This window comes from Balaenoptera physalus (assembly GCF_965194825.1).
Source record: "Balaenoptera physalus genome assembly, chromosome: X".
Classification (NCBI taxonomy): Eukaryota; Metazoa; Chordata; class Mammalia; order Artiodactyla; family Balaenopteridae; genus Balaenoptera; species Balaenoptera physalus.
The window spans coordinates 59,149,685-59,171,657 of record NC_138903.1 but is presented as its reverse complement, the minus strand read 5'-3'; the positions used below and the strand labels follow the sequence as shown (position 1 = coordinate 59,171,657).

At 48.2% G+C, this 21,973-nt stretch overlaps 1 protein-coding gene across 1 annotated transcript in view; it reads right to left on the bottom strand.

Annotated features, from left to right (window-relative positions):
• The window catches only part of STARD8 (StAR related lipid transfer domain containing 8), a 70,717-nt gene extending 49,034 nt beyond the window's left edge, over positions 1-21,683 (bottom strand). Inside the window, exons 1-2 of the mRNA XM_082444928.1 lie at positions 21,432-21,683; positions 9,752-9,785 (exon numbers count right to left, since the gene is read on the bottom strand). Of these exons, the coding sequence (XP_082301054.1) occupies positions 9,752-9,785; positions 21,432-21,476 (79 nt within the window). The 5' untranslated portion in view covers positions 21,477-21,683. The remainder of the gene's footprint in view (positions 1-9,751; positions 9,786-21,431) is intronic.
• Positions 21,684-21,973: the final 290 nt, after the last annotated feature.

The following is a 21,973-nucleotide window of genomic DNA, read 5'->3' as shown; positions in this document are numbered from 1 at the left end:
GGTTAAAGTTTTTCCTCAGAGAATGTAGTTTATTTCGAATCCTTATGTGAAGGAAATAGCTCCAACACAAGGCAGACAGTATGCAGAGGATTTGAAGGTGGTGGGGAGGGGACACTATTTGAACTGGCTGTCAAAGAACGGCAAAGGTCTGAACAGATTGAGATGGGGGTGAGGAGACTCAGAATCCCAGGGACCACAGCAGCTCTCCAGCCCAGCAGCTGTTGCTGACTTCTGCGACAGCAGCCCTGCCTAGAAGGAATTTTTCCTGAACAATTAGGTGCATAGAGTGGGCAGGATTTCCTGTTTTCTTTCCTTTCTTCATTTTATATTGTGAGGTACCTGGCCCTGAGTCCCAGCCTTGGGAAACACCTGCTTCACCCACCCGCCCCTCACCTGGAACGTGATCACAAATTGCCCTGGAGATGGGCCAGTCCAGCCAGACCCAGGCAGAAGGAGCCCTAGGGACCAGGAGGCTTACAAACAGAAGGGGGCCCAGCCAGGCCTCCCCACACTGCTTTTCACTAAGGTCCAGGATTCAGTATCAAACTCTCAGATGATCAGATTGATCACATTTTTGGAAAAACAAGGTCAAACAACTTTCCGATTAAGGGCCATACAACCACAGTGTGTAGGAGATGGAAGGGCCTTAGAGGTCACTCTATCCAATCCCCTCATTTTAATGATGGGGAAGTTGGGGCCCAGAAAGAGAAGACACTTGCCCAAGGTCACAGAGCTGCTAGCCACCAAGCCATCGTGCCTGATTGTAACTTTAGCCCAGCTGACGTGTGACCCTTGCTGTGTGCGAGCCAGGCCTCCACAGGGCTCATCGGCAGATATGAGAAAGCAAGCACATCTGGTCTTTGGAGACTGGAGGTATACAGAGACACATCTGATACTTCCATCACTCTGCCCGAAGCTGCCTATACACACTGCCTCCCTGGAGTGGGGGTGGGACTCCAGAGCCATCCAACCTGGGCCCTCCCCATCAGAGAGGCCCAGGGGATCATTCTTGAGGCCTCAGCTCCTGCCTTCTTAATCTCAAGTCAGACTTCTGGACTGGAGAAAACATCTCTCCCTTCCCCCACTCTCCTGCTTGGACTGGTCATGATGGTCACTTTTATAATCATTTATTAACTATTATTTGTGTATTGCCTGGGAGCTTATAGAGCTGTCTCACTCCCACTATCACAGTTAGTTCCCACAACAACCCAGGAATTGGGTGTTTGGATCTTTATTTTCAAACTGAGAAAACTGAGGCTCAGAGAGGTGATCACACAGCTGATAGGTGACAGAGTCAGAATTCAGACCCAGAGCTGTCTGAGTTCTTCAGAAACTGAGCCCTTTTCATCAGCCTAAAGCCACCTTTTTCACTGGTTTCTTGGGAAGGATGGATGGGCTGATAGAAGGATGGAGCAAACAGTTCTTGAGCACTCTCTCTGTTGCTGGCTATGTATTAGGCGTGAGGATACAGAGAGGAATGAGACAAAGTTTCTGCCCTCAGGGAGCCTACCAGTTCAGTGAGTGCTTCTCAAACCTTTGCACCAGGGTACCCCCAAACGACTGAACAGAATGAACTCATTCCCCACACAGCCCCAAGGAGCCGGGGAGCCCATGTAGCCAGCCATAAGTGAGAAATTTCTTGGAAGTCTCCACTTTTATCTTACAAATTCATGTGAATTTTGCATGCTATTCCGTTACATATATTTATGCTTGTTTTAATTTAAAAATGACGTTTTCCCCCCAGATCTTTTAGGGAGAATGAGCTATTCCATACAGATGCTCTTGGAAACATCTGGGAAGAGGTTCTGCTTACCTCTGACCCAAGGGGACACAGAGACCCCTTTGAGAAGCAAGAGAGAGTAGCATGTTTTTGTGTGGTGAAGGTTAAGATTTTGGTGAAGAGGCTATATGTGTGTGTGCATGCATTTACACATGTGACACATATAGAAGCTCTGTGAACTAGCCATGCTCCTCAGCCCAGAAACCAGAACTGGAAAGGACACTAGGTGTTCTGGAAAGTTTTGTTTTTTTCCAAAAGACCTTTTGCTTTGGCCATTTTGGTAACTGTGGTTGGGAAACAAGATGGCACCACCTCCCAGCAACAGAGAGCTGAGAGGGGAGAAAGTCAGGCAAATTTACAGCAGCTCATGTGGGGCAATGAAGTAATTATCCCGTGAGAGATATTTAGGGACTGGCAAAGTGCTTCCCTGCTTTTGCTGGTTTTCTCAAGACAAGAAGCATGTACTTTGCAAAGTCTGAATGCTGTTCTGCCATTTGCATGTTTTGTTAATGAATTAATGAATTCATTATTCATTCTGGGGTTTTTTGCTTGGTTTTAAAGGAAGGTTCTAAGTGCCAGCCTACTTTGATGATCCTCAGGGAAACAAGAAAAGGTGCTTGGACCTTCTCTTGGGCCATAGGTTAAAGGGAACAGGGCATCTCTGGGGGCCAGATGTGCTGATAACAGCAGTGAGATCAAAGTATGATCAAAGCGCCAAGTGGTGGATGTGGGGGGTGGGGGGTGGTGGCGGGGAGCATTGGAGATTCTGAAACAACTGCCCCTCCCCTCCTTAAGGGTCTCCTTTGGCCGTTTTCTTTTTCCAAACGTTGAAGGGTTTTGTGTTTTGTTTTTAATAAGGAGACCATTCCCTTCCCCTGTGGAATGTATTCCCTGAAATATCCTGCTCCGGGGGCACATGGACACAGAGTTGGAAGTCTCTGTTCTCAGGAGCCCTACTGCCTATGTTTTCATTTTTCTTCTTGAAACGTAAACCAAATCAACTCTTCCTGTTTCTGGTTTGGGGATGTGGAGGGTCACACAGCAGGGACCCTCTAGCAAACAGGTCAGAAGGGGCCTCTGAAAGCTGCCCCTTGGCTGCCCTGTCATAGGAGGAGGGCTATAGGAATGGAATTTAGTCCCATGGAAAGAGGAGGAGAACAGCATCCAGGCTGTGATGAGGAAACAGCTCTGCTTCCGATGCCAGTTTGCTCTCCTTTGCCTTTGCCCTTAGCCCAGGCTGATGAAAGCCTGGACACCACGGAGCTTTCACCAGCTGAGCTGCTGATCTTCAGCACTTGGGTGCTGTCAATTGGGAGTAAGTTTAGGAAAGAGTCATCAGGACTGTGAGAAATTAGGAGTGGGAGCTGTTCATTCTGTGGAAAGACAGATTCTGGGAGGACATTATACATGAGTGGGGACTTGGGTTCTGGTCTCAGTTTTACTGCTAAGTGCTGTCTGCTGTTTTGCAGATCACCTACCTTCTCTGAGCTTCAGGTTCACCAACTGCAATGGGAGCATTGGACTGTATGAGCTACAAGGTTCCTTCCATCTCAGACTTTGGGAAATTCTAAATGCCATCAGATTGGTCATAGGGGAAGAAGGAATAGAACAACTTCCATGAGACTCCAAGGGGTGAAAACAAGACCACTGGGTGGAAGTTGTGAGGCAAATTCTGGCTCCATATAAAGAAGAACTTTCAACCGAGCACAGGATGAAAAGGGATGCTTGACGATACCTGGAGAGTTTGGTCTGAGCCTGACTGGGCACATAGCAGGAATGGTATAAAGGGAGCCTGTTAGCAGGTGAGCACTGGACTAGAGCAGTGGTCTCCAATATCCACTTTTATGTGGCCAATTTCAGTCTCCAAATGAAACCTTTATGGAACTTCCAAGAGGTGAAATAGATTTGGTTGAGTGAAGCAACCCCCCCAAATCTGTCCTCTTCTCACATCTCCCAGTGAATCTCTGGGGACTCTAGTGTTCCTCGGGACTCAGTTTGTAAGCCACTGATTAATATGAATATGGTCCTTAAGTGCCCTTCTTGCCTTAAGATGTAGGCAACCTCCAAGTTTCAAGGGTTTGGTGGAAACGTGTTTTACATGAATCTGTACCATTGGCTGCAACTGTTAAGCCCCTCAAAGCCCTGTCTCAAGACAATTTGTCATCTGGAGCCAGTGGGGGCTCTGTGTTCATCTGTAATAGCTAGTTCAGAGCTGAAGTGACAGGGAAGAAAGTCTGCTGAGAAAGAAGTCACTAGTCTAATTACCAGAAGTTCCTTTGCTATGCCATCAAAAATAAAAGACAGTCCTTGGCAGATTCGTTGTTTCTGTGAGGCCCTGTGCTTAGTTCTGGGAATACAGAGGTCAGTCAGATATAGTTATTGTACACGAAGAGCTCATGGTCCATGGGAGATACAGGAAAGAAAAGAAGCAAATGCAGAACTGCATGATGTGTTATAATAGAAATATGGACAAGATGGGCTTGTCCAGAGGACCAGAAGACGGCTTGACAAGCGAAGTAGGGGGACTGGCAAAGACACCCACAGTGGAGAGTCCAATATGAGAGTTCATTGTATGCATAGGGAATTCTGAGTTGTCCCATGGGGCTCGGAAATATGGGGATGTGGTGTGAGATGAAGTAAGAAAGACAGGTTATTAACTTGTCAAGAACCTTGATTGCCAACACAAAAAATCTGGACTTTGACCAAAGGCAGGGAACAATCAAAGGTTTTTGAGCATGACCAAATTTTTCTTTTAAAGAGAGAACTCTGGCAGCAGTATGGGAGGTGGATTGGAAGGGAAAGCATGCTGGCAGGGAGACCAGTTAGGAACTGTAGCAACCATCCATGTCAGAGATGCTAAGGGCCGAGATGCAGGGCTACGGCAGCGTGGGGGGAAAAGAAGGGGCAGATTTGAGAAACATTACGGAGAAGTTTCATGGGCACGATTTGGTGACTGCATGGTAGCGAATGAGATAGGGAGGAGCCCAGGCGATTTCCATGATTCTTGCTTGAGTGACTGGGTGGATGATGGTACATTAACCAAGCAAGAGAATCCTAGAGAAGGAGAAGGTTTCCAGGAGAATGATGAAGAACTATGCTCTTTAGTGTTGAGTTTGAAGGATTCATGTGAGCTTCTGGTGGAAGCGTCCAATAACACTTTCCAGACCTGTCATTCCATCTGCAACTCCCATTCCCTCCCCAGCCCCTGGGTAGCTGTCCCATGCCACACAGCCCTTGCTCTGATCTTCTGGATTGGCCCAGGCTGTGAAAATGGCCAACTAAGCTGTGCCTCAGGACATTTGCTTGGCTCGTATCGGTAAGCCTGGGCTTGGCTTTCTGTTTTGTACTCCTGACAGCAAGCATCGGGGACCTGGACTTCCCAGCCCATTTTGACCCTAAAGGAAGCTGTTACTCTCCTCCGTGGGTCTGGAAATCCTTCCCCTATCCAAAAGAACATCTTGAAACTGCCCTTTTCACTGACCCTATCCCTGCCTCTCCCTCCTTTCAGCCTGACTCTGGCAGGGACAGGGGGTGGAGGACGACACAGAGTAGAGTGCAAAGGACCTTGGGACCTTCTAGTTCAACCTTCTCATTTTTCATACAAGGAAACTGAGGTCCAGGCAGGGGAGGCAACTAACTCAAGGTCACAGAAGGAGTTAATGTCAGACTTGGGATTAGATCTTAGAATTTTCAACTCACAGTCCAGTGTTTTTTACCTTGGCTGAATTCACTGCAGACCATGGTTGAAAGATTTCCTGTCTCAAATGATAATCAATTCCAGATACCCCCTAAGTCGGTTTTTATACTATTCCAAGTTGCTGGGTAAAATATCTGTCAAATGCTAGATAAGCTATGCCCTGCAAACGTTCTTCATAAAATGGCAAATGTTAAATGGCCAGATCTGTCAAGAATTAGTTACAGTAATGATTTGGTCATTTTCAAAAGAGAGGAAGTTAATTGAATTATTATTATTATGATGATTTTCATAGACTCAGTGTTTTGGTCTACTGTCCTCTTGAGCCTTAGAAGTGACGTCTAATAGCAACTTAAATAAATGCATTTAAATAAATGTATTAGTTTCTATTTTTTCCCTTTTAAACTAGTCTCTCTGCCCTCTCAGAACTGGAGGGAGGGGTCTGGGCAGCTGATGGACAAAGTCTGGTGCTGAGTCCAAGCCTGCAGCCAGGCTGGAGCCAGTTGGGTTGGGGAGCCAGGGCTCTTGTTACAGGCCAACTATTACCCCACAGGTCGCCTCAGCCACTTCAACAAGAGAGCTTGAAGAGAAGCCCTGAATGGCTCCAGGCAACAAAAGGAGCCTTGTGCACTGGGAGCAAGGGGCCTCAGGGAGGAGTTGGTGCAAGGGCAATGGGAGGGGAGGTCAGCCGCCTTCTCACCTCTGTGGACTGCTGGGAAGGGGAGCTAATGAGTTAAACAGAAGTGTAGGGTCTGCAAGTCAAGAAGTCGTTGAATTTCAGAGCAGCAAGATACCTTAGAGGTCATTTAGACCAAACTCTTCATATTATAGTTGAGAACACGAAGGCCCAGAGAGGGGAAGGGGCAGGCCCAAAGTCACACAGCTGGTCAGGGGTAGAGCCAAAACTGGAACCTAGAACTTCTGGTGCCCTAGTCAAGTGTTCTCACTTCAGTACCTGTGAGGCAGTTCAGAATTGTGGATTTTGTTTGGAGGGAAGGGGCTCCTTTTAGGTTCCAGAACCTATTTCCATCTCAGGAGCAATTCATCCCTAAGTAACACAACATAAGGAGTATGGAGTGATGCAGGGAGCCCGGGAGCACCGAGTGAGTCTTGGCGTGAGCTCCAAAGGTCTAAAGGCCTTCTTGACCTGCCGGTTTGTGTTACCGCTACCTCTGTGGTTTCCAATGCTGGGTATATATGCATGGGATGGTTTGGAATGATACACTGATGTTTTGAATTGTGATAGATATATGTTGAATTCAATATGCATTAGGAAAGCTGTAACTAGTACCTCAACCCCTCATTTCATAGATATTTACGGCTTAAAGTGAGGTTATTGTTTAAAATCGGGTTGAGTTAAAGAAACATAATAAGTACATAATGGCACAGGATAAAATAATGGCAAAAATTGTGAAGTTGGTTCACCAATAAGTGAAATTTGGGAAACATTGTGCTAGTAGATTCTTGGGCCATGATAGCAGGACCACCAAAGTTTATTCAGGCTATCCTCCTGGGCCTGGGCAGCATTACATATGTTGAAGCCAGCTGGACGTTCCTAATGTTCTCCTGTGCAGATGGTGCCAAAGGTTTGCTCTGTCGGTGAAACCACTAGGACAAAAGCAGTAGCATGGTGGCAGAGAACCCTTTGATTGACTAATCTTAATAGGAAGAAGATTACATATGAAAAGCATACTCAATTATCAGCTTTGAGTCAGCGTACTGGCTTCTCCTTTTCTAAAATGTCCCTGGGCTGTCCTCCCCTCCACCACTTCTGCTCTACTCTGGTGGAACTTGTAAGAATGGCATATGAGAACACAGCAGGCTCAATGTACAGATAGAACACTGAGAGTTAGAAAGGGGAAGGTTCTTAAGATCATTCAACCATGAGTCATACAGTCAAGACTGGATCCCAGGTCTCTTGATTACTAAACAAATGCTTATTCCACCAGTGCTCCACATTTCCTGCCCCGTAATTCCTTCTCCATTGCCCTTTTTGCAAACTCCCCTCAACCCTACTCCCAGCCCAAATCAGGCATCTACAGCCTCCACTGAAGTCTTGGCTAGTACAGCTCACTTCCTTTAGACCTTCAAAATTCATCAAGGGCCCAAGAAGCTGGTAACATTGGTCACATCCAAGAGGATTGCTGGGTGGTGGAGAGACAGAAGTGGGAAGATTTTTATTTTCATACCTCTTGAATTTTAAAACAGGTGAAGTCATTACCTAGTCCAAAAAAAAATCAATAACTAAACAAACCAAGAGTTCTCTCCCTCCTTGAGCTATATCTCAAAAATAATCACGTTTGCTCAGCACTTTGATGTTTTAACGCACTACCTCTTGCAATCCATGCAAGACCCCCATGCAATAAGCTCCATTTTACAGATGTGGACGTTGGTCCAGAGAGAGGAAGTTTCATGCCTGGGTCCACGCAGTGAATTGGTTATGAAATTTGGTATACAATCCAGGTCCTTTGATTTTCAGTGCCTCGCTGTTTCCACTGCCGTATCCACATAAACTCTTAATTTGTGCCAGATTGTCTTTGGATCAGCCTGAGACAATGTGTTCACACTTGCCCTTAAATAGACATTTTCAAACTTTAACCTAAAGAAGTAGCACAAAAATCAGTCCCAGCTCAGTTCTGCAGGTGGCAATCTCTTCTGCCTGACCCTGCCCTCTAAAAGACACTCCTCTTTCCTCTAGAAACCACAGGCCACTCAGCCACCTGGTGCCCACCCGCCCGGGATTCAGCACTGGCAACTCAGCCTGACACAGACATTCTAATGAGGCAACTTGGCAGCCGCTGAGAGGGCTTTTGTCTGGGGGGGGGTCACTATTTCAGGGCCTGAGGGTTTCTTTTTAGCCTTTGCAGCTGGTGTCTCTGAAATGGAGAAGTTTGTCCTTCCCCCGGTATGGGCAGCCCATAGATCTTGTGCCCCCAGAAGTCTCTGTTGCAAAGCAGGAACTGTGCTCAGCAAGAAGCCCTGGAATGGTGATAGGGGAGGCTTGGGAGGGGGTGTGGCACAGAGAAACAGATGTGTGCTGTATGCTGATCAAAGCAGTGTTCCTGCTCCAAAATAGGTCCCCTCTCATCTGCTGTCATGGCAATGTAAATAAACACCTCGCCCTGCTGGCTCTTCTTCTTTTTCAACAGCCACCACCCAAGAACTCAGGGTCCTAGGTGGAAAAGTCCTTGAGAGGTAACCAGATCCCCTCTCTGCCTCCTGGTAAGACTGTGTCCAAACCAGCTCCAACAACTTGGGGAGGTGCTCAGGAGCGAGGGCTCGGGTTGTCTCTTCCAACATCTTCCCAAGATGCCTCGCACAGGCGCTTAATATGCCGCTTCTTAATTGGTGTCTTTCTGTTTCCGTGACCTCCCCAGCCCTAATTGCTGTCTAGCAGCCATGCTCATTCAAGCCCTGAACTCATCCTGATGAAAACCTGAAGCCAGTGGAAATGGCTGAGATCGGGCTGGAGCCAGGAGGATGACCTAGATGACCTCAGCAGAGCCTGGTTGATGCCAGGGGTCCAGGCTCTGGCAGCAAATTCATTCCTGGCCAATATCCTTCTTTCTCTTCCTCCCCAAAGAAGTCATCCCCCTCTAGACAACTGTGCCCTCTTCAATGGAAGGGAGTTGCTCCAGAATGCCACCCACTTGTCCACACCCAAGTAGGACACCAGAGGCAGAAGGCAGATAAGAAGCCAACCTCAAAGAAACTTGTTAGAGAGGAAAGGGAAAGATTTTTCTCCCTCAAGGCTATATATATATATATATATATATATATATATATATATATATATATATATATCCCTTCAGTCCTAACTAACCCTCTTGGTAGACTTCCACACAAGGTAAGCATTGGAAATATCACACACTGAACTCCAAATGCCAAGTCTCTTTCCTTCACCCTCATCTTACCTGTTCCCTTTCCCAACATATCTCCCACCCTAATATACTTCCCAGTAGAAAGAAGGCATCTGAGAACAAGGGAAGCATATGGGTGGCTGCCACTTGCTGATAGCTCTGTAGGGAGATCCTCCCCTGGCTCCCTGACTGGAGAAAACCTGAGAAATACAGAAGTTCTGCACACCCACTCACTTCCAAAAGACCAGGCTGAGGAGCCCAGGAAATGCCCACTGGAGGGAGACAGAGAACATCTCCAGCTTCAGCATCTAGGACATCGGCTCCACGGTCCAGGGACCCGATCAGCTAGTCTGTGAGGACCACTGAGAAGCTCAGTGCCATTGCATGCCACTTCTGAGCCCTACCTCATGCACTTACCGGCATTCTTCCTCCCCTGCAGCAATGGGAAGCACTGTAAAGGAAACAGAGAAGAAATTAAGGCATTGCAGAGCCCCACACGATATCAGAACTGGAAGGAATCTTTGAAGTCAGCAAGTTCAATCTACCCATTTTACAGGAAGACACACGGAGGCCCACAGAAAAGGAAAATGAAGTACAAGTAGGGAGCAAAGGGGAGCTTAGAAGCCCAGACTCCTGACTGCCCACTCCATACTACTTTCTCCCACTCCACTGGCTGACTCCTCTGGTTCATGTCATTCTCATGGAATAAGAGCACCCCCAAGTCAGGAGATGAGAGGCAGTCTGTGCAGGTCACAGTACTGTTCCAATGCCTGACAATAAGAATTATCAAAGAATCAGTCAGCATTTGCTTGGAACATGCCATCCTTGGTATAGCATCAACCAGGTTAGAAGCAAGGTATGTTGGTGGGAAAAGCAGTATTTGGAACTGGAAAGCTGAAGTTCAGGGCCACCTTCCCTTATTTATTGGTTATATAACATTGGACATCACCCATAACCTCTTGGAACTCAGTTTTTGTATCCATAAGCCTAGGATAGTAATAATCCCAACGTCACAGATTTTGTGAGAAATTGATATACACAAAAGCATTTTTAAATGATAAAGAATATTATAAATTAATTCATTCAACAAAAATTTATAGAGCATCGATGCCCTACAAGGCACTATAATAGGATGCTAAGGATATAGCATAGATTTAGACAGATAAGGCCCCTGTCCTCATGGAGCAGGGACAAACAATAAATAGGTAAACAAATAAATCAATAAGGAAATCACAGACATCACTAAGAACCAAGAAGGAGAAACTTTAAAAAACATGATGAAGTAGAGAATGATAGGGTAGACAGAAGAGGCGGGGATTGCTTTAGAAAAGGTGACCAGAGAGCATCTCTCAGGGGAGCTGAACTTTGAGCAAGGCCTGGATGACAAGAAGGAGCCAGCGATGTGACAATCTGGGTGCAGAACATTCCAAACAGAGGTTAAGAGAGTCAAGGGCCAAATTATGCAGGATTTTGAAGGCCAGGGTGAGGATTTTGGCTTCGATTCAAACGATGGTAGGTAGCCATTGGAAGGCATAGAACAGGAGAATGGCAAGATCTGACTTCCATCGTAGAGAGATCACTCTGGCTGCTGTGTGGAGAATGGATTTTGGAGCTACAGAGGAAGCAGGGAGGTCTCTTAGAAGGCTTTTGCAGTGGTGCAGGTAAGCAATGTTGGTGGCTTGGGCTAAAATGATAGTGGTATAGATATGAATTCAATAGTTAAGGAAAGAAAGAAGGGTTCCTCTTAGAGGTAGAAGGGTTGTCTTGCCTATTCTCCTGCCTTCATGCAGCTAGTCTCTAAGCCAACCAAAATATTATAAGGAAAGGGGTTGCCATAGTACTTTTTATCTGTCTTATCCCTGCACAATGATTGCCACACCAGGTGCAGACACTTGACTACAATGATTTCTAGTCCCAGGAGATTAATCTCAGCTCTAGATCACTCTGAAATGACCAAAAGTCAGATCCACCCTTGTAGGCCACAAGACAAAATCTGGTGAATCTCCAACCCACAATTGGCCACAAGAGAGTGTAGGGGTAGGAGGTGTCCCCCCTGAGTGTTCATTGGAAAAATCCTCAAGGGATGTTAGTGTGAGGGAGATGGACAGTTCTAGAACGAGATAGGTGTGAAGAGAGGGGAAAGACCAATCGAGAAAGAAAGATATGAAATTCTCCTACAGACTCCAAAGTGGACCCATGATTAAGCAAGTCAATATAATTCTCAGTGGTGGACAAAAGGGGAGTTAAAAAAAAAAGGCTGAGGGGGTGGGAGGGAAGGTGGAAGCAGGGCCTTGTGAGGTCCTAAATGTGACAGTTCTGGAAAATTAGGAGACGAACTGATGGGTAGGGCACACTGTTACTCTGCAATCCTGTTCTATTCTTATTAAATTCCCTCCTCTCCCACCCTACCCCCTAACGCACCATAGGTGTAAGAGAATTAAAGATCGTTCAGGAGCTAATTAAGCTTTAAATTTACACAGGGATTTACAGGTTACAAATAAGTAAACGTGTTTGACTATCACAGACATGGTAGGTTTTCTTATACTCATGTGACACATAAAGAACATGAGGCCCAGAGAAGATAAATGACTTTCCCAAGGCCACACAGCTAGTACATGGCAGAACCAAGTTTACAGTTTAGGCTTATGGGGCTCCCAGTTTTATTGCATCCTATTCTTTTTTTCTCTGGGTCCAGGATAACCTGGCCTAGACCAGGACCATGAAACCCACTCGGCTTTGGGCCCTGATCCTGGTGCCATTTTGGTAGCTGAGAGGCTTACAGGGGAAACTGAGGTATGAACTTTTACATCTGAGAATTTTGCTACAGCGGGCGAAGGTTCTTTTTGTTTCTGGGTTTTAGAACATATTCCTGTCATGTGGAGATTCTGGACGGAGGAGCCAGGAGTCCAGCAGTTGCAGAAATAGGCACTCTGGAGCAAGGCCGGGATTGGTGGTGACAGTCTTCCCATCTAGTGGGTCATTCATTCATTCATCCATTCATTTACTATGAGCCTCTAAGGACCAGGCCCTTTGATAGGTACCCAGGGATTCAGATAAATTAAACATGTTCCCCGCCCTTGAGGAATTCACAGCCAGGTGGGGGCAAGGGGGTAGGCCACAAGTACAAATCATCACAATTCCATGTAAGTACTGGAAAAGAGCATGGCCGGAAGAGCAGAGAAAAAGTCAAAGAGGTGTGGAAGCGTGAGGTTTAAGGAAATGTGTATAGTCTGGCTGGAGAGCAGAGTGCCAGACAGAGAGTAAGAACTATGTGTGGAGCAGCAGTCGGGGCCAGATCATGAAGAACCTTGTAGGTCAATGTGATAGAACTTGAACTTTATCCAGAGCCCAGTGGGGAGCTCTTGAAGGGGCCTAATCAGGGGAGTAACAGAGTCAGGTTTATGTTTCAGAATGTTACTCTATCTGTTGAGTGAGGAATTCATTGGGAATGGGGGTGGGGAAGGTTAGGCAAAACTTGACACGGGGAGGCTGGAGCAGATAGGGTCAGTGGCCTTTGGGATAGAAAGGAGGGGACCAATATATGAACTGTCTATATAATGGAACCACAGTAAATGACAGGATGTGGGAGGTGAAGAGAGGAGTCAAGGATGAGTCCAAGCAAGGTTTCTGGCCTGGGCAACCAGGTGGATGGAGGTGTTATTAACTGAGGTCAGGAACAGAGGAAAAGGCCTGGTTGGGGGTAAGTGGGAGGGGAATCTTCCTTTTGTAATGAATCTCGCTCTGAATCTCTTGGATTTGAAGCCTGTGTGCAGCATCTGCTCAGAACTATGCAGTAGGCCCTGTGGTGGACCTGCAGATACAAACTTGCACAGAAGCAGATATGGGCCTTACGCTTGAGGTGCTTGCCATCTAGTGGGAGACAGAGTGGCTAGACAGAAAGAGACAGATCCAGAGTTTTTGACAGAAAAAGGGAATCCTGTTGAAAGAGTGAAAAAGAGAGAGCCAGAGCCCAAAGGGGGATGGAAACAGGAAGCTGGTTGCTGGGTGAGAAGTTGCGGGATCTGAGAGGGGTGGTTGGAGTAGCAAAGGCTACTGACAGGCTTTGTCCAGACCTGAGGAGTCCTCAGCGTCATTGGCGGGTTTGGAGCTTGTTCTCCCAGCATCCTCTATGCCCAGCCCTTACCCTGCTATCTGAGCGCAGGCTGGTGGGGACTTTTCCTCCTTTCCTTGCCTGGCTTCCCTGCTCCCCCTCAACCCCTGGCCAGCACTGTGCCACAGGCCCCAGCCTGGGGCTGGTCATGAGAGCACGTTCTTGACATTCCAGCCTCCCCCAGCCCTCTCAGCTGGGCCACACAGAGCCCTATTCACAGCCTGACTCCTCCCTTCCTCCTGAGTGGGCTCTCACTGCCCTCAGGCCCAGCCTGTGTGTTGCCAACACAGACTACGGCCACTGTGGGAGGCAGGCTCCCCTGATCCCTTGGTAGCTGATTCCTCTGTCTCTTGGGGTCTCTCCGTCGGGAGAAGGTGCAGTGGCTTTGGCTACTTGTATGTGCATGAGAGTACATGTATATTCTATGCACTCAGCCAACTTCCTCTAGGCTGGGCCTGAAATAGAGGCTGTGTCGGACTGGACACAGGGGTGGATAAGACACAGGTTGGGTCCTTAAAGGAGTTCATGGTCCAGCTTGTAGGTCGCTGGGTACGTGGACTGCAGTGTGCGTGCTGGGGCTGGATTGAGCCTCGGTTGGAGCATTAGTGTCATGGTGTCGCTTTTAAACCCCATTCCAGTGGCCTGGGAACATGTGCTCATGTTCAGGGTGTGATATCTGCTGCGAGTGAGGTGCTGCAGCCCTGAGGGATGCCAATCGCTCCCCTGGGAAGGACAGGGGAGACATGGTTTAAAGTGGGACTGAGTGACAGCAGGCATTCTGGGCCTGACCGCATGCCTTTGACGAGTTCTTTGCTGGGCCTCAGACTTGTTGCCTATAATAAGTGGGTCCCTGACCATTCTTATCCTTTCATCACAAGGAAGAGGGTGAGGGACAATCCCAGCTGGGAAAAGACACTGGAAGAAATGACTTCAAGAAGACCTTTGTAGAACTCAATCTGGGACAGCACTTTGAGGAATCCCCAGAGGGGATTTTTTTCCCTTCTCTGGGGGTGCGAGCTGTCCCAGACTAGCTTGGAATGTGTGAGCCTCTCAGAAGTCCTGACTCTCCTTTCCCACCCACCAGAACTACCATGGTCTAATACCCCACTCACCCACCCCCAAGAGGGGATCTGACCTGTAGCCTTAAGAATGCTGATCTGTATATCATTTTATAACTCACCCTGTGACAGATAGCCTGCTGCCTTGGGCTCTTTTTGCCTTGATTCCTTCCTGCCAGTCCTGGTGGGGTGTCCTTTACTCCTTCCCCACTCCCCACTCCTCACCTGGCCTGCAAGGCCACTCCAGGCCTGGCTCCTTGCCTTTGGGCCCCTTTCCCCCCAGCCTTCTCCAGCCTCGTGCCCTAATGCCCTCCCCTCCTCCACAGCAGGCGGAGAGCCCGGCCAGAGAGAGGAGAGAGAGTGCAGCTGCAACCCCCAGGGGTTCTCTGGATAATCTCAGGAATGTCACATCCCAAAGACTTAACTTTCCCACCAGCCAACAGGGACCCTCCTTCCTGCCCAGAGCTTGGGAGTCCTTCTAGGAGAGGGGCCTTAGATGGGGTGAGTGCAGGAAGGGACTGGAGAGAGGAGACACAACGATTCCAGGGTGGAATGGGGCCTCTCTTCCAGACTCTGAACTAGTTTGGCCCAGGGTGGGAGTAGGGGTGGGGTAGGAGGAGTGAGGGGAATGGCTTAAACAACTCACTTTCAAAGCCTCAGGGTAGTAACATCAGTGTTTCCTACTGTCTTTATCTCCACAGGATGTCCCCAAATCTAGGCTCTCCTCAGGCAGGTAGAATTTCTCCCTATTCTATGGATGAGGAAACTGAGGGCCCAAGCTATGAGCCCAGGATCACCTAGAGTAACCTATAGACTATCTTCAAATTTAACTCAGATTTTCTGAGTACCTACTATGCAGCAGGCACTTTCACATATGTCACCCTTGCAATCAGTTTTGAAGTGGAGACTCTTATCCCCATGTTGTAGATGAGGAAACTGAGTCTCAGAGAGGGAAAGAAGAGGCCGAAGCTGGGCTTGTGGGTCAGCATTCCATTTCCGGCAGCTACTACATTGTATCATTATACCGCATTCTTCTCTCAACTCTCAGGGGGACCCAAGCCAGAGTAGCTGGAAAGGCCAGGGAATGTCCTCAACCCATGCTCATTTCCAGGGCCTCAAGCCCTATTCCCCAAATGCAGAGCTTCCTTTCCTCTGTCCCTTGGCAGCTGCAGCCTTGGAGCTGCTGGTCTAGCTGGACTCCAAGGTCCCTAGCGGCAGCGGCAGCTCAGGGGTGGGCCAAAGGGATGCAGTCAAGGAGCTCCACTCCCCAACCCCACTGTGAAACCTCTGACCCCACATCCCAGCACAGGCTGCCTGAGCCGCTGCTCCCTGTTATTTTTACTAGTGATTTGGAAATGCAGGCCAGGCCTCCAGCTCTCCTCCAGCCCTAGGAGCTGCTGGGAGGACCAGCCTCCAGGGCAGGTTCATTTCTCTGAACCTGGGCTCAGCTCCACTCCCCAGGGACCTTGAGTAGAAATCACTGACATTTGGGAGCAGTTCTTTTTTTCACTTGGCTTAAAGGTTCAGAGAAGAAACGCACAACCTAAAAGTTGAGAATTACGTTTTATTTGGCAGTCTTTCTGAGGACTTCAAGCCTGGAAGACAGTTCTGAAGGACTGTTCTGAAGAGGTAAGGGAGGACCCTGGATATATAGGGGTTTTGCCACAAAGACCAGGTAGTTGGAACATCAAAGGATTACCGTTAATTAAAGAAAACCAGACATCTCAAGTTAATGCATTTAGCACTTTTCTATGTATGGGAAGATGCAAGAGTCTTGCTTTTTTTTTCAGTCAACAATATTAAATATAATGAGAGTACCGGAGCTGGAAGGACTTTCAGAGATAAATCAATCTAACCCCCTCATTTTATAGGTGGAAAAAACTGAGGCAGAGATTACATAAACATAGTGGATAGAACATGGGTTGTGGACTTCGATTTCCTGCATTTAAAATCCCAAGTTTATCACATAATAGCTGTGTGACCTTGGATAAGTTTCCTAAAAGTTCTGTGTTTCAGTAAAATGAGGATGATGAGAATAATAGCACTCACCTTGAAGAGTGATTGTGATGGTGAAATGAGTTAATATATGTCAAGGGCTTGGAACAGTGTCTACCACATACTATGTGCTCTATAAATGTAGCTAATATCAGTTCTAACTTTCTATAGGGCTTTGGGCAGGGAAAAAAACCCTGGCACTACCAATCTGCAGGCTTTTCCACTTCTTCTGCCTCCACCAGCCATATCATCAGGCCTGTCCTCTACCCCCGGCAGCCCCCACTCATACTCCTTTTGGTACCAAAGAAGCTGAAGGCAAAGTAAGAATTTGTGTCCAACACATGAGCCAGAGTCAAAGCCTTGCTTCCTACTCCCCATCTTACCTTGCCAGTGCCCATTGCCACCTCTCCCACTCCCCAGAACAAATATTGTACAATCTCAGATGGCTCTTGAGCAAACCTCACCAATTGTGCTGAGATGAGGCAACTGGAGGAGAGGGGGCAAGGATTAGGAGTCAAGATCAGGCAAATTCTGGAGGTCCCCACCCCCATCCCCAGGCTGGGCCCACTTTCAAGATTGTTCCAGCTGTGCTGTCTCAGGAAGTACCCTGCTCTCCAGTTTAGCCATCCTTTTGCCTTGAGGACTAGGCGGTTTTGCGCACACAGGAGCGGGTGCTTGAGAGTGTGCCCTTGGGTGAACTCAGGAGAGCCCTTGTGCACATCTGCAGTCATATGCCTGGCTGTGTGAGCACATGACTGGGGAAAAGCATGGTGTCGCTTGTTGGACCATAACTGGGTGGCCAACCTTGACAAAGCTTCCTAGTTTACAAGGGAATTTTCTATCTGTGATTTGCTTTGTCTCCCATAGAAGCAGTTAGGTGAGACAGGGTTATTACCACATGCCTTTATGTGCATGTGTGTGGCATGTCCCGCTGGTGTTGCTGTTATATTCTACCAGAGACGAGCTGTGTTTGGATTTTGCCACAGAGCAGTAGGGAGACTACAGTCTACTACACAGACCATGTGTGGATCCAGCTATGTCCTGACACCGTGTGTGACCTTGGGCACATCTCTTCCCCTCTTTGAGCCTCAGTTTCCTCATCGGTAGTTTGGAGGGAGGAAAAGGGATGGAGGAACAGATGACCTCTATGGACCTTGCCATCTCTGATATTGTGTGACTATCTACCTCTGTTATAAGGGGAAAGAACTGAGGGCCAGCAGGGAGTATTGTCCCTCTCAAAGTCACCTAGAGGTCATGGCTGAGATGGAGCTCCAGCTGGATTCTCTACCTGTCAGGCCAGTACCCTCCAGGACTTGATATGCCCACCTGATACAAAGAGAGTAATATGAGAGAGTATCCATGCTCTAGGCACTCGTTATGTGCATCACACCATGCTAGTTGCTGGAATGGGGCAAAAGGACACATCAGAGAAATGGTCCCGTGCGTATGCGTGTGTGTGAGGCTGGGGGGACTCGCATGCATATATGGTGCTCTGCTGAGAAGTCATGGATACCTTCTCAACCCTCATTGGTGTCCAGGGAAGATACATCAGACACGTACGGAACTATTTACACTGGGTTCATCTCACATCCAAACGCCTTGCACCTTGGCTACCCCTAACCCCAGTGCAGCTCAAAGCAGTTCTGGGCCTTGGCCTGACCTCTTGCCACCTTCCCAGTATCACTGAGGTGTCACCCTTCAGCTCCCAAACAGGTTGTTTCTGGTCCTAGAGTCAGACAGGACCAGAGGAGAGGGCTGAAGGGGAGTTGTGCAAAGGAGCAGGCAAGACCTGAGACCTTAACCCTGGAGTTGCCAAACATGGAATAACCTTGTTCTTTGCTTTGATGCCCCCGGTGTACAGTTCTGAAATCTGTTTCCAACAAGTCATGTGTGTTGACCACCTATCCCACGCCAGGCACTTTAAAGACACAACCTCCCCGAATTCTCATAGCATCTCTGTGAGGCAGGCCCCGAATAGTGTCATTTTGCAGACAAGGAAGCTGAGGCTCAGAGAGGACTTGCTCAAAAGCACACAGCTAGTATGTGTGCTTGTGTGTATGGGGTGGGGGGCTGGGATTCTAAGTTTCTCTGCTTCCTCCCTCCTCAAACCTCCTCAGCTGATGGAGAGCTCCATGTGGTGCAGGATGCTGGGGGCTTGGTTTCCCTATTAGGACCACAAGAAGGTCGAATGAGACGTCTGAGATGGCCCTTTCAGCTATAGCAGGCTCGGCCACAGCCATGCCCCTCTCTGCAGGCAGCTCTTGCATTTGCCACAGCTCCCCTCCCGCACAGCCACGCAATTGCTCAGGAGGGGAGCCGGCTCAGAGAGGGAGGGTGGCTCAGAGCAGCCCATGCCCCTGAGGCCTCAAAGCAGCAGCGTTGGAAAAAGAGACACAAAACTCAAGGTGTGCGTTGGTCTGGCAGGCTGCCTCTTACCCCTGAGATCTAACCATGTGTTGATTCGCATCTGCCACAACACTGTGTGTGCACACGTGCCTTTCCACTGTGTGCATGCTTCTGTATGCCACCATAATTTTGTGTGTGCCTGCAAGCTCGTGCATGGGAGGGTATGTATTTGTGTGCATGCGTGCCTACCTCTGTATGTGCATGTGGGCACGTATGTGAGTCTACATGCTTGTGGATATGTAATATCTGTGTGTGCATATGTGATTGTGTGTGTGTTTGTCTCTACGTGCATATGTGTGTGTGCACACGCTTGAATGGCGTGTCTATGCATATGTGCGTGTAGTTGAGAGTGTGCAGAAACGCATGTGTAGGCTCCATCTTTACGGACATGCACATGGGTGAATGTGTGCATGTGCGCTAGTGTCTGGGACCTGGGATAGAGGGCCCTGACTTTCTCTTGGGGCTGTCCGACCCCAACAATTTCTAAGAGGCTGACATGGGTTGGGAGCATTTGCTGGGAGTCTGACAGATTGGAGTAATGAGCGCAAAGGGATTTAAATCCATGCCAAGCACCCAGAATGGTTCTCCAGAGAGTGGACAGTGGTACCAGTCTGGCATCCAACCTCACGGGTACTTTCACTTCCCGCTTGTCCTGTTCTTATCATTAGACCCATCTCTCATCATCCCCTCCCCACCCATCCCCCATCATCCCCTCCCCGCCCATCCCCACTGCCATCGCAGCCACCTTCCTGGCCTTCGCATCACTACTTGGGCCCCTCCACACCATTTCCGTCCAAGGCTGCTGGAGTGCTTTTCTTAAAACTGTCCACTTAATTATATCCTTACTTTACTGAAATCCCCCCATCCCCTAAAACAGCAGTCCCCAAACTCTGGAATTTCATGAACGAGGAAGAGAATTTTTAAATAAATGAGGAGGGGAACAGTCAGAGTGTTGCAAACTTTTTTATTTTGCTGAGGACAGGTATCTTAAAAATCTCACACTCCTATTTCATAAAAGAAAGATCATTTGAACCCCATCCCTGTAAGAAGGTCATAATAATCTCTAAATAAAGAATAGTCCTTTGAGTTGAATTAATTTAGCTTTCTGAAAACTGCACTGCATCAGCCCCATTCTTCTCCCGTTTTACTGCAGATGAGTGAAAAGCTCATTTGGGACCCTCACTAGGTGAGGACCATGAACCCACAGATCAATTCCAAACTCTATGGGAGGCAGCCCCTGGTCCCCTCTCTCTAGCTCCTCTCCTCTCGAACCCCACACTTAAGGCACATGATGAAACCAGCCCCTCCCCCAACCCAGAACTTGACTGCCTCCAGACTCTTGCTTATGAAGTTCCCTCTGCCAGGCATGCCTGGAATGCCCTTCCCCCCTTTTTGGACTGACAAACTTTTCTCTTCCTTCAAGCTTCAAGCTCAGCCCAAATGTGACCTCCTGTGAAACCTTTCCAAGTCCCTCCAAGGATCCCAGCTTGACTTTCATCCTGTCTTCTATACAGTCAGGCTAGTTGTTTAAAAGTCTCCCTACTGAGTTCAGCTGTGGGAAGCCATATACTGTCAAGAAGAGTATGGACTTACTTAGGAGTTCAGATCCCAACTCTGCCAATCATATCTGAGTGACCTTGTAAATATTTCTTAATCATTCACAGTGTCCATTCCCCATCTATAAAAGCAGGAAAACAATGGCTTGTGGTGAAAATCACCACCACAGTTTACGAACTGAAAGTGCCTATGTCTGATACATACCAGATACTAAATAAATATCAGCTCTCTGGCTTTTTAGAGCAGAAATCATGCCCTCCACATCCTCATGGGTGCTGCTGTGCTCGTATATTCCCCGTGTCCAGGATATAGCAGGCACTCAACAAACATTTATTGGCCGACTAACTGTCTACCATAGTGTCTGGCATATGGTAGATGCCTGATAAAGATTTGTCACTTTTCTTACCTCCTTTCTGAGGACAGAAGCCATGTCCCTTTTGTTTTTTTGTGTAAATCCTATGGTGCCTAGCACAGAGTAGGTACTTAATATATGTTGAAGGAAATTAGTAACAGTAATCATAATAATAGTTACCATTACTCATATGGTATGGATGCCACATGCCGCGCATTACGTTAGGAGCTTTACACATATTATCTCTTATATTTGAATACATTTAATATGTAAACAATAACACCAACCTCACCACCCTATAAGGTTGGTGTCGCTATTGTCTTTATTTTAAAGCTGAGGAAACAGAGGCTCAGAGAGGTTAAGAATCTTGCCTTTGTGACAAGGCCAGGGAAGCAACAGAGGTAGGTTTTAGAAGAAGAGCCAGCTAGCCGACTTATTTTCGTAGGAAAGCAGCAGAAGATCACAGAGCTGGTGACAAAGGCAAGACTTGAACCCAAGCCTTTCTAGCTCCAAGGTAGTCTCAGAAGCCCATCTGCCTTCCAGCCAGCACACAGTGGTCCCCAGCTGCCTCCTTCAAACCAGAGCAGTGGGCTGGGCCAGGTCTGCGTAGCCTCTTACCTTCACTTTCCTGAAGCAAGCCCAAAACACGTCCAACAGAGGCATGGTGGGGTGAGGGGAGCTCTCCGGGCCCAGCAGAGCTCTGCTGGGCACAGGCCTCTCCCTCTCTGGGGACCAGGCTACCCGGGACCAGGGGCTCGGCAAGAGCCAGCCCTAGCCCTGCGCTCCATCAGCCAGCTCAGCTCGGAGAGGGAGGAGGCGGAGAGCAGCGGCCTGAGCTCAGCTCGCCTGCACTCCAGGCGCCTCCTGGAGGGCCCGAGGGAGGGAGGAAGAGAGGCTGAGGAGGAGGGACCAGGAGGCGGGTCACTGATTCAAACTCGGCACCGTTAACCAGTTGGCTGGGACTGGACAGCAACGCCAGTTGAAATTCCCCAAACATTACAGTTCCTAAGCTTGGAGCGTCCAGCCCACTGTGGCTCACCCGCCGGTCCCGCCACCTGCACGCTGCCTCCTGCAAATGACACAGCAGCCCTTCCTGGGGGCCTCTGGGTAGAACCCAGACTGCACAGGGGCATTGGAAAGAGTGTCAAGGAAAAGGACCC